The sequence below is a fragment of the Salvia splendens genome, chromosome 6 (assembly GCF_004379255.2).
Source record: "Salvia splendens isolate huo1 chromosome 6, SspV2, whole genome shotgun sequence".
Classification (NCBI taxonomy): domain Eukaryota; kingdom Viridiplantae; phylum Streptophyta; class Magnoliopsida; order Lamiales; family Lamiaceae; genus Salvia; species Salvia splendens.
The window spans coordinates 10,404,052-10,424,066 of NC_056037.1; the positions used below are offsets into that span (position 1 = coordinate 10,404,052).

The 20,015-nt window shown below is 32.6% G+C and overlaps 1 protein-coding gene across 1 annotated transcript; it reads left to right on the plus strand.

Moving 5' to 3' along the window:
• The first annotated feature begins 11,260 nt into the window (after positions 1–11,260).
• LOC121809598 (calcium/calmodulin-regulated receptor-like kinase 1) lies at positions 11,261–15,971 on the plus strand. The gene is made up of 8 exons (XM_042210320.1): positions 11,261–11,634; positions 12,108–12,469; positions 12,794–12,947; positions 13,488–13,614; positions 14,403–14,488; positions 14,606–14,677; positions 14,825–15,028; positions 15,358–15,971. Exons 2-8 carry the CDS (start codon positions 12,162–12,164, stop codon positions 15,691–15,693), a joined length of 1,287 nt encoding a protein of 428 aa, XP_042066254.1. The 5' UTR covers positions 11,261–11,634; positions 12,108–12,161; the 3' UTR covers positions 15,694–15,971.
• The last annotated feature ends 4,044 nt before the right edge of the window (positions 15,972–20,015 follow it).

Here is a 20,015-nt window from a genome sequence, read left to right on the forward strand (position 1 = left end):
TTGAAACTGAATTTGATGTATGCAGGCTAGAAAGAAAGGCCACAATTTTTCTTCTTGATATCCACTAATAAATGCTTCACCAATACATATTGTCACAAATCACAATTTAAAATCATAAAAGTTATGTAGCTGGATATTATTGGGCTTGGATTTTTCATTAGGTCATTCATATTTGGGCCTTCGCACTATAGGTTATTTTGTAAAAAATCATTACTATCAGATTGTATTAAACACGTGAATATGTGAGATCTTCCTCTGGCAAAATGTATGCCCATAGGCCATAGCACATTAAAACCAACCACCAAAATTAAATTTAACATGAGAAAAAAAAAGTAAAAAATTCAATGCATTATGCATGAATATTATTGATATTAAAGGCGAATCAGGTCACATTTAATTGATATTTATAGACTATAGTGCACATATACTAGATTAATCTGATACGAATGCTATCAAGTTTCGTCGCAGTAAATCGAAAATACCATTGCAGTTGCGATATGGTGAAAATTACATTAAGATCTCCATCGAGCCAAATGTGGGCCATGGCCTAGTATAGCTAAACAACAAATAATAAAAGTGTTCGAATTCAAAATTTGAAAAATGAGAGCTACCCATCACAATATTTTTATTATTCTGTGGAAAGGGAGAGAGAGTATTAAATTGGCGAAGGTGGGAAAAAGGCAGTCATAATTTAGCACGTTGTCATATGTTGTGAATGATGAATGGAACATAAAACACGTGCATCCATGTGAAATTGCATCATTGTTCACACGATTAAATAACATCTTGGCGAAGTCATTAATAAATAAATACCAACACCATTATTTCATTTTCAGGATTCATGTACATATGTCAAAGTCAACTGTATGGATCTAGCTAATATAGTGACATACTACTATTTAATTTAGACTTCTTTTGATGAGATAATATGTTCGTATCCATGAATTTTTAAGACTAAATTGAGGATATGGCTTGGGAATTTTAATAGTAGTATTTTAGTATTTCCGCAGTGAGCATAGGAGATTTCTCTACTTGTATTTGAGGATGTAATGTATAAATAAATTAAAAGAGAAAAAGAGGTTGGATGTCGTTGTAAAACGATCGTTAAAGTGGTAGGGCAAGACAAATTTTAATTGAAAGGTGTACCCAATTTTTGCAGTGAGCATAATGAACACCCTCTACACTTGCACCAATTTCATCCCTGCCATTATCCAGAATAAAAAATAAAAACTCAAATCTTGAATTCACCATTATATTTCATCTTATTTTATAAAACGTTTTGCGGTAGGATATTTTATGACTGGGTGGTTCTTGAATCCCTCCCTCGATCCACTAGTAACCCCTCCCCCTTTCATCTCTCATACTCCCTCCGCCTATTCAAGATGACCACAATCTTTAGTGGCACGAAGTTTTAGGTGGAATAGTTATTTGTGATACAGTAAAGTGAAAAAAGTAATTGAATATTTTAATGAGGAGAGAGGAAAGAGAGATTTAATTGCAAATATAGAAAGTAGACATCTTGACTGAGACAAACTAAAAAGAAAAAGTGAGCATCTTGAATGAGACATATGAAGTACTTTATTCTCTCTTAATTTATTCATCATTCATTTAACACATTATTCTTAAATTTCATGCTAAAAATAAAATATTTCGATTACACAATTGTTCTATTCTATCACAAAATGTCAAAATGGGAAAATAGAACTATAAGTTGTGATTATATCATATTTATGTTAATGGATTCACAATACATGAGTTTTGGCATGATTCTAAATATCTCTCATGTAAAAATAAGTCAATCACTTAAATTATGACGAAAAGAATATAAATATACTATTACTACTTTTTCTCTCCACTTAACACATAAATACACATAAATTAACAGCATATAGAATTACGTACCATCATCCAAATAAACCATATATTATGAGCCAAAAGAGTATTAATCAAAGTAGTTAATTTAGTAAGTGTTTGCAGGAGAAATAAGGGGCAAAAGGGAGCAATAATCTTCATCTTAAGAGCATCCGCAACGGTGGTGGGGAAGAAGGTCGCCGTCCGTGTCAGCGGCGAGAACGAGGCTCGCCGCCGCCGTGCCAGCGAGCAGTCGACGTGGCGGCACACGATTAGGCAACGGCATAGCCGTTGCCTTTGAATAATTTTTTTTAAATTCGTTAATTAATTTTAAATAATGATAAAAAATAAAAAAAAAATATTTTCAAATCCCAAAAATATGGCCGTTTTTTGCCCGTTTTTCTGAATTTTTTTTATTTTTTTATATTTTTTTCCCCAAAATCATTTATAAAAATACACACATTCATCATCCATTTATCACATCAAATCATCTCTCATTAATCTCTCATTCATAATTCTCATACAAACTATCAACACATTCACCCCTCACTCAAAACCTCAAATGGATTTTACCCATATTATGGCGGAAGCGGAGCGCGAAGAACAAGAATACTACAAACAACATCGTGCCGCTTACGAAGTATATGTCGCGGCGAATACCCCCGCTCCTCCTCCTTCAAGCCCGATTCAACATTGTGAAGGCTCCGGCTCGGCTGTGGTACGTGAATAATATCGCCGACATCATGTTCACGTGTATTATCTTATACAACATGATTATAGCCGACGAAGGCCCGAGGGCGGCTAGCTTCTACGACGAGGATGAAGCCGGAAGCTCAACAGCGAGGTCTCCCCACGCCGAGGTGAGCATACGACGGTTGGCCAGAGGATCGAGACAAGGCACACAATGCGCGATACCCGAACCCACATTCAGTTACAAGAAGACCTAATCAACCACATGTGTATGAAATTCGGCAACAAGTAGTGGTTTTTTTAATTTTTAGTATTTTAATTATGTAATTTTTAATTTTTAGGCTTTTAATTATGTCGTTTTTATTTTATTTGTCATTTGTAATTTTATTTAGGTTTTTTTAATGAATTTTATTATTATGGAAATGTTATTGTTTAATTGAATTTTAAATTAATTGTGTGCGTCCTTGCGGAAGAGCACAGCTATGGGTGTTGTGCTCTTACCAGAGAGCGGACAGAAAAAGTGGGGCCGGACCCACAACCGTGCCGCTGGTAAAAGCACAGTTGTGGATGCTCTAATAAGCCCTAATTTAAAGTCTAAAGATAATAATCATTGAGCACTGTGATGGTCGCTTCTTTTGCTAGCACGGCTCAGAGCTTTGGCGACAATCCCTCTGTCCCAACATTCTCTCTCTTAACCTCTTAGGATATTCCAAATCTACCCTTGGATTAAATACACGAATAACAAGGTTTCTTATTTTCGACTAATAAATAAACTAAGCACCGCACTAATTGACAATTACTATTGTGATCACGAAATTCCGGCCCCACCCTAAACTTATTTTATTTCTCAATCGATTTTGTCATTTTTTAGGTTTATGAGAAATTGGATGGGCCTAAAATAAATTGAGATCAATTCCAAATAAATGATATCCTAAAACAAAATGACTAACTATGTTGCGATGAAGTCTTTAAAATGTTGATTCCAAACTTGTCGTTATTGTAGACCTCACATTAATGACCATATCATTCTTTCCTAGTAATTATCGAAATTTATAGTATTGAACAGTCGTTTATAAATTAGTTAAACTAGCCTATGATCCACGAAAATATTTTAAGGTTTAATTTTGATATACTAATATAAAGACTAAAATCGTTTTAATTGTTTCATTTTTTTCATTTTTACTTATCACATCAAATTAGAAATTTCGTCAAAAAGTTTGGGTCAGTGTGTGTGTGAACAAATAGCACATTTTTTTTATACAAAATGAAATTGTATGAAAGATAATTTTGAGTCTTTTGACGCACAAAATCTATCAAGATTCATGATTTGCGAATTATTAGTTACAAATTTAATTGAGATAATTTGATCTTATTTACGTGTATTGTATAATAGTATGATAGGTGTGAAGGCAAAAAATTCACACATTGAAGAATGAACAATAGTTGAAAGCATATAAATGGACTTTCCCAATTTCATTAGAATGATGCTTTTTAGAGAATACTCTAAGAGTAAAATCGTGAGGGCTTTGTCAAAAGTGGACAATATCATACTAACCTGAAGTTAGAGTTCAGTTGTGAACCACCAATACCCAACAAATACTACTATCTTTGAAGAAACTACTACATCACCCTAAAAATCAATTTCAAACTGGTGACTTCTTTAATTTATTACTCCATAAATGATCACACTTATTGGTTATTATCCCCATATAAATTTTATTCGAAGAACTCTTGAAGTTTGTAAGTGGGAACGATCCTATGTTGTTCTACAAAATACAGCACAACCTGCTGTGCATGAAACGCAGAGAATAAAGAACGAAACGCAGACAAATAACTTATTAACTTGTTTCTTTAATTTTTAATCCCTTTTCCCAATAATTACCTTTAGACTATTCACATCATTCCATTCACATGGCCACACCACACCGAGCCATTATCTCTCTCCGTCAAATATATGTAAATAAATTTTTCTAAAAGTTGTTTACATTTTTTTTATCGTTAACTAGTAAACTGATTTATTTTATTCAAAAGTGTAAATACTGATGAAATTTGACGCTTATTATTTCATCTCTTTAAAAATGCTAATTGATTCAATGGAATCTCATATACGATGATTATACTAGCTATTTTTTTATCACAAGAATTCTTCTTTACACTAGAATAAAATATCATGTAGAAATCATTATTTTTACTAAAATTAACTTGACTTATCATTTCTTACTAATATAAATATTCATTATTGACACGCATGTTGGATAGTTTCTTTACATATAGAAGAATATTTTTTCTTATGATGTTCCTTCTTTTATAATAGTACTAATGTATTTTCATACATTACAGTAACACTTAGTTTTTGTTAATTACACCTATTCCATGTTTAAAAAAACTAAGTGGAGTAGTATAAAGTATATTATAATAATAGAATTATTATTATAAAAAAAATACTCCATCATTCAACATAAAAACAAATAGTTTCATATTACTCCACTTTACATACTAAAACATAGGGACTGGAGTAGTATTTCTGTAAATACGAACAAAACAAATCAGTTTAGTAGTTAATGATAAAAAAAATGTAAATAACTTTTATAAAAATTTATTTACATATATTTGACAGAAAGAGATAATGGTTCGGTGTGGTGGGGCCATGTGGATGGAATGATGTGAATTAGTAATTATCTGAAGGTAATTATTGGGAAAATGGATTAAAAATTAAAGAAACAAGTTAATAAGTTATATGTTTGCGTTTCGTTCTTTATTCTCTGCGTTTCATGCACAGCAGGCTATGCTGTGTTTTGTAGAACTGCAGAGGATATTTGTAAGGTTAGTGTGTTGGTGTGAAATTAATATCATGATGTCACAAGTCACGACCTCCCTCACGTCTTGAAATTAATGTATATATTGTTTTTCATTTGATCTGATATATTTTTCATCACATAATATTTAATATATAAATAAAGTCCAGTTTCATTGCATATAGTATTCAGTTATAAAGCAAAGGAACAATCTTGTTTTATTTTCAGGCTTCAACGTGCGGAATGTTTGTGTGTTACTCAAACCACAAGGCTCTAAACACGAAATATACGAATAATAGATTGATTATTATAGTCAGTAGCGGATTTAATAGGGGATTTGGAATCACATGTAAAACTTATATTATCCTTTATTATCGAGCGAAAAATACTATGATAATTTGTCAGTTTATATAAATACTACTATTGTAGTTCAAAACATGTCATTAAGGATGCAGTTTAGTGCAAAAAATTGATAATCTTTGAAGTAGTTTAGTTGAGAAGTCGTTAGTCCTTAAAATATGAGGTTTCTGTTCACATCTCAATGGAACCAATTTTTTTGCTTAGTTTTTTATATTGATTCATAATACTCCTTATTATAGGGATGTATATTTCATATACATGATACATCATATACCATATTAAAGGTAGAAATCCTAATTGTTTATGTTCTGACGATTTTTTCACAAGAAAATAAGAAATAGTACTGATATTCATACTGTACATTATACTGATACATTTATCGTTCATTATACTCATTTATATTGGATGAATATACAAATTTTGTAATGGTTCAGTATACTGAATATGTATCAGAACTATGAACAAACTATGTATCACTACAATGAAAATAATACTAAAGCAAAACAAACTATTTGTATGTCTCAAGTGTAGGATAACTTCTAAAGCTATTGATTGAGGAATGTCCGGTTAAGCTTAGAGAAGTCTTGTATGCATGTCAACTTCAAGAAATGTATTTATGAAGATATTCTCTCGTCCAAACTTCACATTTATTTATATGCTATAGGGGAGACTTCAATGGCATATCCTTTCTCATACACCTCGTCCCTGAAAAGTATAAACAATTTCTTTTTTAATCCGTCCCTGAAAAGTACGAACATTCTAATTTTAGAAAATTTGTTCTTTCTAATAAGGTCGGACCATTATCTGCTAACAATACTTTAATTACATATTTTTCTATCTCTCTATTACTTACTAATTATGCATTAAAACTCGTAACGAACCAAATGTTCAGACTTTTCAGAGATAGAGGAGTAAAAGACTTAGGATTTTCGTCAAGATGAAAGACTATAGGCCTTTGGCTTTGTCACGATTCCAATACATTCTATCCACACAACATTATTGCTTCATGTTATCAATATAACCCGAGTTTTTAAAATTTGATATTAAATAAGTATAACTTTCATGAATAGTTAGTTCTTATAAAAAAAAGATTTGCTTAATTGGTGATTTGGATATGTATCTTTTCTTCCTATGTATGAAGCCATGATACAATATGAAATAATGCACGCAATCTACTTAATTACGCATGAGTTTTAGTATATAACGTGATATTTTGACTAAGCAATACGGCTTATGACAACAACATACTATAATATTGCTTGCAATTGTAACCAAACGTTATATACTTATATCGATTTGTTTTGTTTCTTCCTCACAAACAAACTATAATTTCTCTAATTTAGATTTAGGCTTCACAAAAATTTAGTCTATATATACTCAACTTACGTGACAAGAAAAATAACGACATATATAAATCTCATTAGTAAACATGGTGACGTGGTTATGTAATTAATTATGGCCACATCTGTACTATATCTTATCCGAGTGGACACTGTCAAATTGAATTCTGTAATTTTGAATTGAAAATGGGTCTTGACAATGTCTTGTTGTGTGATAATTTCCATATCTAATGTTGAGAAACAAGTTTAATTAGGTTAGCAGTTGATTACTTCCATCACAAATACACCATAGTCTGCAACTAATTGAACCACAATATCGACTCATTATCCATAATCTAAGATAGGGCTGGGTAAAAATACCAAAATACTGTATTGAAAAAATACCGAAAATACCGGATTTTCGGTATACCGCAATTTTCGGTAAGGTATCATACCTTACCGATTTATTTCGGTACGGTAACGATATGAATTTTCATATACCGAGGTATACCGGGATATACCGAAAATATGATATATGCCGTAATTTTAGGTATATACCAAAAATATGGTATATACCTTAATTTTCAGTATATACCGATATAAATATATACCAAATTATATCCAGTAAATTCATACTTTTACCAAACAAATAAATATTTACATGTAGAAATCAAATCTTGCCTCATTATAGTTGTCGGCTAATCATGTAAATATAAAATCAAATAAACTCAATTAGGAAAACTTGATATCGTTGAATCAATTAGTTTCAAACAAATATAAGATTTTAGTTAAATTATTTTCAAACAAATGGAGTTTAATTGTTGCAGTGTTTTTTAACATTATTTGAATATGTTTGAGTTTGATTAAATTTCATGTTTTCTAAGTATTTTGAAATATTATTTTCATTGTTTTTGTATTTAGAGTTATTTACAAAATAATGAGATTTTGGTATCCCGTACCGTAGTCCGATATACCGTAAAACTCTGGTATAGTACGGTATATCGAATTTTGGTATGACATACTGAAAATAAGGTCTGGTATCGGTATTTAAATTTGTCATACCGAAAATAAGGTATACCGAAGTTCGGTATACCAAAAGTTTTGGTAAGGTAAAGGTATGATTTTTCCTCATACCGAATTTTCGGTAAGGTATACGGTATGATGGTTTCGGTATGGTATACCGTACCTACCCACCCTTAATCTAAGATAAAAAAATTTCCAATTTATTTCATTCCCTTATTTGGAGCATTATGTAGACAAATAAATATATATTTTTCATGATAAGTATTAATCAATATGGATCAGATAAAGCTATATCAATAGTATCAACCATTTCCTTTCTAGCGACTAGTACTACTGTTTATTTTCGGTGTGATGTTTGATTTGTTGGATAAATTAAATAAGAATAATATGATTATATTAATAATTCAAATAGATGATTAGAGTATGGATGAATTATCCATAATGAGCTGAATCAGGCAAATCAAACATTTAACTGAATTTTGAAATTATTTGCTTCAAGTTTCACCGCCGTGCGAGTAATGTTTTTATTTGTTTGAATATTTGAGATTAGCTCTATATTTATTCATGATATTATAAAGTATATATAGTATGTTGATTGCAAACAAAACATAAAGTCTTGCCCGCTTAGATTTTCATGTAAATTATACTAGCTATTGCCTCGATAAAATTACTATAATAATTTTCTTTTCCTTTTCCTTTTTCCTTTTTCCTATAAAGCATTTAGACAATTTACTCTCTATTTCGGTACTTTTAATTTGACTAGGACGACTGGTTTTGTAGTTGCAAAAGCATTTGAATTTTAACTACTATCCCCGTCACAAATAGAAAATGTTATACTCCTACTATATTTTTCTATTAATTTGTCTTATGTCAAAATTAGTCTATATCTATTTATAATAAAAGAATTCTTTTATTGAGACAAGACTCATTTTCTATTAATAATACTTCAATAATATTCTCTCTATATCTTTCTTATTTTTACCAAATTTTGCATTATTGCTCATGTCATCTATTATTAAAATTATTTTTGTGAAGGATGTTATATAAATTTTCATTTGTATTTTACCACCCACAGTTATCTAATACGTAACCTCACTTAAATTTCATACACATTTTTAATTTAAAAAAATAATATTTTTTTGATCCCAAAAAATAGTTTCATTTGACATTTTAAATCGATCTTTGGAATTAGTCCACATTTTTTGTAAACTTTTTCATAACACATTAAAATGCTAATGGTATGAGTTTCATTATACGCTAATACTATTTCAACCAATTTTTTTCTCATTATCTCTCATAAAACATTTAACGTCCCCAAAATCTCTATTCTTAGTAATTAAATCTAGGTTGAACTTTCTTTAAAAGAAAAAACAAGGTAGAAAAACTAAATAAAAATGGTGAACTGCAAATTTTGTATCTAGTGAATACATGATCATGCATATTTATGGTACTTCATGAAAATAAATTGCACTAGTAGGTTTTTAACTAAGTTTTAATTTATTTAAGGATTCTTTCCCATCTTGCCATATTCAACTTCAAGGACAAATTTGATCATTTCTTATTTTCATCTCTCTTTTAATTAAATACTTTATTTTATGCAAAAATTGAAATCATCCCATGTCTTATGTTTGATTTGATACTTGAAATAATTTTTTATTTTATTTTATTTTATTTTATTAATATTTGGGTATATACAAACTTATTAGGAGTGCATAAAAAAGATAATATTCCATACAAAACTTCAGTTCTACTATATCAAATTTGAACTATATTTATATTAGCTAATTATATTATGAAATATGTATAAAGAATATTTTCAAGATTATAAATGAATTATCCCAAAAGGTTTATAAAAATATTAAATATTTTAAAACATAATCTAATAGAAAATAAGAGGATAAGAGAGAAATGAAAAAGATGTAGACATGAGCGAAAAGATAGAAATGAGAATAAATAAATATAATCAAATTTAGCGTTGAAGCTAAAAAGGGCAAAATGGAAAAGAACTAATTCTTCGAAATGAACGGTATATCAAATGAATTAAAACCTTAGTTCGAAGACTACCGGTGCAATTCATTTTCATAAAGTACTGCTAATATGTACTCCTTCTTCCGTCCATGAATTTAAGACCTAGTTTGACCGGACAAGTATCTAAGAAATGTAATGAAAAGTGGATGAAAATAAGATAGTGAGAGATAGGTCTTATTTTCATTTTTATAATAAAATATTAAAATGTAAATAAAATAAAGGTAGTGGAATGTAGGATCTATTATCAAAAGTAGTAAAAAACCAAATTAGATATTTATTGATTGACGAAAAAATGTCAAAATGAGATGATTATTTATCAAATACCAAATTTGTACTTCACTCAATAAAAATCACAAAAAAAAAAAATAATGAAAAGAAGAAAAAAGAAAAAATTAAAAAAGAAAAATTATTTTTAACGAACTAAATAAATAATTTAATATGATCATTTCATGTATTCACTCCAACCATCATAAATGTGCAAGTAGCAAACAGGAGTATAGACTAAAATGTAGTTCTCCTTAAATAAATAATGTAATTAGAGAAATTCTATAAATGATTAATTGACCTATTTCAGTCTTTTAGATTTTGTTTGATGAAATATTTCCTATTCTGCAATCTGCACTGTCCTAAATTGTGAAATTCCAAATATCTGAATTTGAATGTGGAATTTTATACTCTTAATGTGAATTGTCCGTATAAAATTCTATTAACAAAATGCATTTGGTGACTGTTTCGCAGAGTTATATTTATTGGAATTAATTTTCCATGAAATTATGTTGGTGAAATTACTAATTACAGTACTGTTTATTAAAAGTTTTTATTTATAGATCTTTCAGAGTTATATACCTTTCGCATTAATTTTTTTTTCACTTTGTTTATACACTTTATTTCACTTTAACATTACGAATTACGCAATAAAACTGAAATGAGACTATACATCACATAATTTGATATTAGAATAATAAATTAATATCACAGCAACACTCAGGATTTAGTACAAAGAATTAAATTCGTTGTTGCCCATAAACAATCAAGTCGATGGATGATTAATTAAGAGGAATATCATCCGACATTAATAATTAAATTGGAGAAGAAGGGCAGAAATAAAAAAACAAAAAGAAATTAGAGAAAAGAGTATTTTGGGAAATAAGAAATGGCAGAGTGGCACGCGTAGTATAGCATTTACGAGCGGAATCACTTTGAAATTATTAATCCAAGAAAACAACTCATCTCTCTCATCGCCAATTCCAATTACAGTGATCCTTCCTTGACCAGCTGCCATTGTTTCTTCTTCTTCTTCTTCTTCTTCTTCTCCCCTCCCCTCCCCTAATATATACGAAATCAAATGTCGCCTTCTTTCTCCCCAAACAAATCCAAACTACCAGCTCAATCTTCACCTTCACTCCCGCACCTGATTCCTTCCTCCTCCCACATTTCTCCCTGTTTTCATCGCTGATTATTTCATTTTCTTTATTTCTTTCTCTAGAGAGAGACTCTGTGTGTTTATGTGTTTCTGAAGAAGAAGAAGAATGGGGAAAACATTAGTTGGTCAACAAAGTTTCAGCAAAGTACTGTTCAATTTTCTCTCTGTCCTGGTTTTTTCTTTTTTCTAGATGTGTTTTGATTAAAATTTTCGGTGTTTATCTGCTACTTTACCTGGAACTTCCGGCTGATTTATACCTACTGCTTTTTGTTGACAAAATCGCGAGGCGAATTTTTGACTCGTCCTGTTTTGGAAACTACTGAGATTGACGATAACGCATGAATCTCCCGCTCTATTTGTTCCGCTGTTGTTTGTTGATTATCTTGTTGTTGTTGCTTACACATTTATTCTTTTTCAACGTTCCAGACCCCTAATTCACAAGTTTCATATCTTTTGTTGATTATTTCCTCATAAAACTCTGTAACTGTCATGCATCTGCAGCGCAATTTCATAGGCATGATTAAAACCAAGGGCTCCGCATTTATGGTCTTGAGATCCTATCTGAAGATTATTTGATTTACTAGTTTTTCATGAATCATTATTGCTACTGTCTTGCAGTCACATGGACGGATTAGATAATAGGATTGAGGAGGTTGAGTTGTAAAGAAAGAGATGGAAGGGGAATCATCAGGCTTAATTATCGGGTTATCGATTGGAGTGGTCATCGGAGTTGTTTTGGCTGTAACAGCATTTTTTTGCTTCAAGTATCATAGGAAGAATTCCCAAATAGGAAATAGCAGCTCTAGGAGGAATGCAACGATCCCAATACGTGCAAATGGGGTTGATTCTTGTGCAACAGATTCATCGCTTGGCACTGAATCACCTAAGTCTGTGATGCCGAGTAGTATGCCCTTGTGGCTTAGGGGGCTTAAGAAGGTGAATTTAGTCACTGCAACAGGCATACTGGAGTATTCCTACAAGTAAGTGTTCTCATGCTGAATCAATTGCTATATGATCTTCTTATGCAACATAGGTCTGAATAGTGATTCGAAGTTGAGTCTTTAAATGAAGATAATATGCCTGTAATCATCTGCTCCGTATTTCTATATTCAAAATATCATAGATATATTTACCATGCATGTTTTTCAAGATCGCTATGAATAGGAACTAAAATGAAAAGTAATTTGCCTCAAGATGAAACAGCAAAATTAGTGTCTGGCATAAATAGTCTACATGGGTATTTTATGTACATGTCATTGTTTTAGCCTTTTTCTTATGATATTATTTTGTTAACCTACGAGCAGGGACCTGCAGAAAGCAACATACAATTTTACAACTTTAATTGGTAAAGGGGCTTATGGTCCAGTTTATAAAGCTCAGATGTCTGCTGAAGAGACTGTTGCTGTTAAAGTGCTGGCCACTGATTCAAAGCAGGGTGAGAAAGAGTTCCATACAGAGGTACCTCCATTTATCAACTAACTTATTTGGCAGTCAACTTTTAATCAACATAATAATCTTATAACTAAATTCTTAAGTATACCCCCTATGGAGTTCTAAGAACACTGAAAGGATTACACTTCCCTAAAAGCAGATCAGCAATTGCAATGTAAATTTAGCAGTGTAGAAGGCATTGTCAATAACCTTTCCCGTCATACTTCTGTTCATATAATGAACAACTACTTATTACCAGCTTCAGTTCCAACTCAACAATAGAAAATAGATAATATGACAGCCGAATAATAGCAATAATCAATTTCTTATTCAAGATGTGATGTAAAAGTATATTTGTCAATGAAATATCATATAGAAATGGTTGGCTGGGAGATTGAGAACAAATTCTCGAAAAAGAGGAAAAACACTATATGGCCTTGATAACAATGATAGTGTTTCATCATGTCCTTCTCCAATGAGAAAGTTGTAAACTGCTGTTAGTGCATCATTTGAAGATTTTTTGTGAATACATTACCATATTTATTCTTTATATGCCCTTGTGCTCAGGTTATGCTATTAGGAAGGTTACACCACAGGAACCTTGTGAATTTGGTTGGGTATTGTGCAGAGAAAAACCAACATATGCTTATTTACGTATATATGAGCAGAGGAAGTTTGGCTTCACATTTGTACAGTAAGTGCCCATAACACTGCTTTCAGTTTAAGAAATGAAATTGTTTTGTTCAACAGTATGTTCAGTGTGCTATTTGCTCCCTAAGCCCACACCTGAGCAGCCCATGGCAACGCATAGGGTTTACAGTATTTGACAAAGCCCACCTGGGTCCATCTCTTCTAGTTGTTGTCTTCATTGGTATCTGGATCTTGATGCTAATTTTTTGAATTCCTAATTTACAATATAGGAAGTTTGAAAATGGGATGTAACTTGTGTAATCAAACCACAATGTCTGTTGGGTTGGAAACTAAATATTTGAGAAGATAACTTGTAACATAGGCAGTTCCAGCAGACTATGAACTTAACTTTCACATCCTTTGCCTGATGAGTTTTCTCTAAGAATTTGATCCGCATTGCTTAAAGTTTATATGATACTCCCTCTGTCCGAAGTGTCTCATTTCTTTACAAATGAGCACATGTATGAAAGGTGATTAGAGTATAAAGTGTATCGTACTTACACATGCATGGCTTAATCTTTGAGACACTTTGAATGAGATGTAGAGAGTACTTTATTGTAACTTTAATCTGCTTTTGGCTCAAAGTAGGCTGTTATTTACTACACATTTTTTGTAGGCATATTTTGGATCTTTTTACTCTGCCTGTGTCTTGTACTCCGTATATCTTGAACTTGAGTAATTTGAAAATTATGAACCTGTCGGTATCCATTATCTAAGTTTGCGAATTTTGTTACTTGATGGTACTTTTCCATTAATGCTGAATCATTACCTTCTTTTCCCATGTTCTTTTAGATGAGATTCTTCAGCCTTTGAGTTGGGAATTAAGGGTTCAAATAGCCCTCGATGTGGCTAGGGGCTTGGAATATCTTCATGACGGGGTAAGTTGGATAACTTATTTTTATGTTCACAACAAATACTAGTCTTTTATGGTTGTGCATCTGTTTGCTGCCCTGTTATAGTCAATGCTTATCTTCTGCTTTTGCAATTTCTTGCAGGCAGTTCCATCTGTGATACATCGTGATATCAAATCCTCAAATATTTTGTTGGATCATTCCATGAGAGCCAGGGTAATTCTTTGTCAGTATTCCATTATTCTTATAAAAAATTGTTCAAAATTCTTATGATGTACAAGTGCATTTTTAAGATGTTCAAAATTCTTATGATGTACAAGTGCATTTTTAAGATGTTCATACTATGCATGGTCTATTTGACAGGTAGCAGATTTTGGACTTTCAAGAGAAGAGATGGTTAACAAGAAAGTCTCTAATATTCAAGGGACTTTTGGGTATCTTGATCCTGAATACATATCGACCCGGTCATTTACAAAAAAAAGTGATGTTTACAGCTATGGGGTGTTGCTTTTTGAACTTATTGCGGCAAGAAACCCCCTACAGGGTCTCATGGAGTATGTTGAGCTGGTGAGTTGTCTCCATAGTCTTAGATTGCCTCACAATCTTATGATCACACCGGCTTTTGGCATATCACATGTTCCCCTTGCATCATTTATGTTTTCCGTCTTTTCACTGTTACTCTTGCACTGGGAAATAGTCATGCAGGAATATGTTTTCCACATTTTCTCAAGTTTCATGCATCTTATTTAATAATCGTGGATCTGGTTTTTTATTTTGGATAAATGATTCTTTTCTTCTTTTCTCTTGTTCCTCTGCCAGCATTGGTGTCACTCTATCTGCATCATTTGTTTGATCATTGTTTTCTCTAGTTGATTTTGGTATATATATGATCTCAGGCAGCCATGAACACCGATGGAAAAGTTGGATGGGAGGAACTTGCTGATCCTCGTCTAGATGGGAGAGTTGACGTGGAAGAACTCAATGAAGTGGCTGCCCTTGCACACAAATGTGTAAACCCTGCAGCTAAAAAGAGACCAAGCATGAGGGACATTGTTCAGGAGCTCTCAAAGATTCATAAATCCAGCCATGTTAGGCGGAAGCAGAAAGAACCCAGGACTCCTAGGGTAGATTCTGTCATTGTCAACATGGAACAATTAGATCGTCGCAGCCCAACTTCTCAACACCAAAGAGTGGAATCACTAGACAGCACGGCCGACTCCATTGATGTTTAATGGGCATGCTTTTCTTTTATTCTTTTCTTTCTTTCGAATTTGGATTTTGATCACACCACAATCCTTAGCTTTTGCTCAAACAGCGCCAAGCTGCTTCAGATAGAGGCCTTCGGATATAACTCCATCTCTGTTTTTTCATTTTGCTTTGTGTATAGAGTAGCAACATCTCCAGATTGACTTTTTTCTTCTTTCATCGCTCTAGTTTTGTATATCCCCGCAGGAATTTTTGATCTAATGATTATGAAAGCAATCCATGTTGTACATATATTTTAGTACGATTTCTTTTCTTGTCAGGGTTAAACATAAGTTCTAGCATTCGTTTTAGCAAATTTTAGTCTTATGATCAAGTGTGCTCGGTCGTGTAAAAATTTATTGTCAGCCATGTTAAGGTGTTAATTAGAAGTATATAATGATAGTATATAGTATTAACCTTTTCATCCTTTTTTGGTATAAGTATTAGAGCAACCACATCGGTGCTCGATGTGGCGGCGGGCCGCCGTGCCGCTGACGCGGCAAGCATATGCTCACTGCTGTGCTTTTGCCAGCGGCACGGCCCTGCTCGATGCATCGAGCACCGCCGTGCCGCTGAGCAGGCTGACGTGGCTTCGCGTGATTGGCCAACGGCTTAGCCGTCAACATTTTCTATTTTTTTTAAAAAAATCTAAATATATTTTAAAAATCGATTTTAAATTAAAAAATAATAATTTCCCACTTCCCAATAAAATATATCCATTTTTTCTCCACTTTTAATTAATTTTTATCCCAAAATTCACATTTTCATCTATAAATACCTTCATTTCCACACAAAATTTTTTACACTGCACTACATAAAATACTTCTCTCATCAATTCTCATCTCCCACTCTTTCACTCTTGCAACAAAATATCCGGCTCCGACGATCACCCATCCAACTCCCGCGGATGAAACCATAAATAGTTCGGCTCATCGTCATTCCCTAATCCGGATACGGATTTCTCCCCCCTCCTCAAACCTAAGGTTTTCATATTCCGGGTGGCTACCGGCCTTACCCGGTGGACGAGCTAGATGCCGAGGGGTACGGGTGGGCTCCCGAAACTGGCACGGGAGGGAGAGCCCCGACGCCACCGGAGGGTGGTTTCGGCGCTCTTCCTCGTCCTCGTAGTGTCCGTGTTCGTACTTGTGGCAGTACTGGAGGTGACACCAACGTCCGCACCCCGTACACTCTGGGGAGATGCAAAAGTTATTCAAAGCCTATTTGGAAATCTTCGAAGATTCGGAAACCGGCACGAACCAAACCGGGGAAAGGTTTTGGTGGCGCGTCTCTCGCCGGTACAATTCCAACCGACCGGATGACACCATCGAGCGCAATGAGAATATGGTGTGCAATGCCATCGGAAGAGCCAACGAAGAAATCCAAAAGTTTCAGGGGTATTACCTCCAGGAACAGCAGTCGGCAGGGAGCGGCACTAGCGAGGTTGACATCATCACGGCCGCCATGTCGACCTTCCATTCAATTCAGTACAAACCATTCAAGTATCTCGACGTTTGGCAGGAGGTGCGTACTCATCCGAGGTATAAGAGAGGCCTCGCATCCTCCTCCAGCAAACAGTCGAGGTCGGTATCCCTATCCAAGCCGGTGAGGATGAGGTGGCTAGCCAGCTTGCCGGAGCTCACTTGGGTAGCTCCGACGCCGACCCGAACAGTTCCCAACGCCGGCCTCAAAGAAGGAAACAGGCGACGGCCGTCGCGGCCTGACTCCATCCGCATCGCAATCCTCCGCTCCCACTCCCTTTGTACAAATTAAAAAAAAATAAAAATCACATAATTAAATCCTTAAAAAATCACATAATTAAATCTTAAAAAATAAAAATTACATACTTAAAATCCAAAAACATAAAAATTACATAATTAAAATCCTACAAATTAAAAATTTTATAATTAAAGCCTAAAAAATTACATAATTAAGTACGAGAGAGAATAATGTAGAGAAGAGTCTTATCTACGTTATTCTCTCTCGTACTTTACCATTTCTCCACTTTAACTATTTATTATCATTTTTACAAAATGAGTGCTCAAAAGTGACTGAGACTGCTAAAGCGGGACGGAGGGAGTAATAGTAGTTCGAGTATTTTTAATGTATTTTTATATTGTGGGAATGTTTTTAGTAATTGAAGTATTTTAATTAAATAATGAAATGGTGAGACCCTTGAGCATGCTCTTGCGGAAGAGCATGAATGTGGGCAGGGACGGAGATAGGTTAGGCCAAGCCGCCGCTTCAGCGGGGGCTTGGCCGGCGCCGCCCTCGTAGATTTTCTTGTAGTGTTTTTATGGTTTTTTTTACAGAGATCTAAGGAATTGAAGGAAGAAGATGAGGAGAAAGAGAGGGGAGAGAGAAATATGATTGACCTTGAGAATAGAGTTCACGCTTATCTTCCTTTATTGTTTTGTGGGATTAGGAAAATAGTAGTAATATTTAAAATTCTACATTGGCATTTAAGCACCAAATTTTCAATTAGATAAATTAAATTCAATCCTTTCAATTGGTTAAATCAAATTCAATCGAAAGGTATAATTTAATGGTGGAAAAATGAGTAGTACTAATAAACAAGAGTACTTTGACTTAATTTATCATGATTGAGTGCGTTTAAGTCACTAATAATATTAGTTTAGGAATATATTAATATGTTCTTCAATCTTTAAAAATGTTTTAAGAATCAAATAGTACTATTTAAAGTTTTATTATTTTATTTGTATAATAATACTCCCTCCGTCCCTTAAAATTTGGCATCATTTGACCCGGCACGGGTTTTAAAAAATGTAATAGAAAGTGGGTTGAAAAGTTAGTGGCATGTGGGTCTTACTTTTATATATTAGTTTTATAATAAAATGTGAGTGAGAATGAGTTAGTGGAATGTAGGGTCCACTGTCAAAAATGGTAAAAATGAAAGGTGACAAATTTTTAGGGATGGACGAAAAAGGAAATATGTGACAAATTTTCAGGGACGGAAGGAGTATATTGTATTAATCAATTTATTTATTTCAATAAAAAATTTTTCCATAATTATTCGTCTCATATTTCATTTTTTTTGTCTTTCTACTAACACGTATTCATTTATCTTTTACTAATTTTGATAAATATGCATCACATTTCACTCCTATTTTATCATAAAATTAATACTCTACATAATTATACACATTCACTAACATTTTTTTTCCATTTTAAATATTTGAAATGAACCAAAGTGGGATAAGTAATCTCGAATGGATGAAGTACTAATATTATAACAACTTAATTTGCGACTCTTATGATATCAAGATATCACTAAATGTGTTTATATCAATATTTTCTTTGGATTCAAATCTAAAATCCTAGATACACCATTACGGACCACTGGTACTATTAGATAATGCTAGTTGCTACCAGAGATTCAAGAGCATCATGTGTTTTGCCGTATTTGTCATTAGTTTTGAGCACCGGCTAATTTCAATTTCTAGTTCCGTCCCTGGAAGTGGGTGTTGTGCTCTTGCAGAAGAGCAGAGAGTAAAAAAATTAATAAATGTCAGTCCGGGCACACAAGAACATGGATGTGGATGCTCTTAAATTTAGTACAGGTAGTATTATTTGTTTTTAAGTCATAATATTAAAAAAAATATATGGCATTGATGTGAAAAACGAAAGGGATCACCTCATGCATTGTATACTAACTATATTTCATAATACACCATTAAAAAATTGACAAGTGAATCTTATTTTATGGAAAAAAAGTTATTTCCAGTATAACCTCTCCTAAGTAAAGAAATTTAAACTACACTAAATATCAAAAACGTATTTATTCAAATCAATTTCAGTTAATTATGCTCAATTCAAATAAAAAAGTAATGGTGGATCACATTTCAATCAATTTTATTATCTTGATATTATGTTTTTTCTAGAACTCAAACATGATCGTTTGATACAAGCATATTATATGTAGAAACTATATTTATTATAAATAAATTATGAACCCTTAAAATTTTGAATATTAAATATTTTCTTACTTTTCTGTACTACTATTTTCTTTCTTGTTACTTTAAGTTTTTCCAATATTATTTTCTTTTTATGATATTTTGATTTTGATTTTAATATTCCTGTTATGTATTTGTACTTATTTCATGATAAAAAATACTAATATATGGAGTAATGTTGCTAATATGATGTTTTTTAGTATACAATACATAAAAATTAATCTGCCTATATATATATATATATATTATTGATATAGCAGCTAACAAAATTATGAGGAGATAACTTTTGAAAAGAAACAAGATTAGTAATTAAAATATGTTGAGAATTAGTGAAACTG

Bases quoted from the DNA above. Each gene is read 5' to 3' on its own strand.
- LOC121809598 (XM_042210320.1), top strand. From the start codon at position 12,162: ATGGAAGGGGAATCATCAGGCTTAATTATCGGGTTATCGATTGGAGTG. The intron at 12,948-13,487 runs GTACCTCCATTT...CCTTGTGCTCAG, and splicing joins AGAAAGAGTTCCATACAGAG to GTTATGCTATTAGGAAGGTT. The intron at 14,489-14,605 runs GTAAGTTGGATA...AATTTCTTGCAG, and splicing joins TGGAATATCTTCATGACGGG to GCAGTTCCATCTGTGATACA.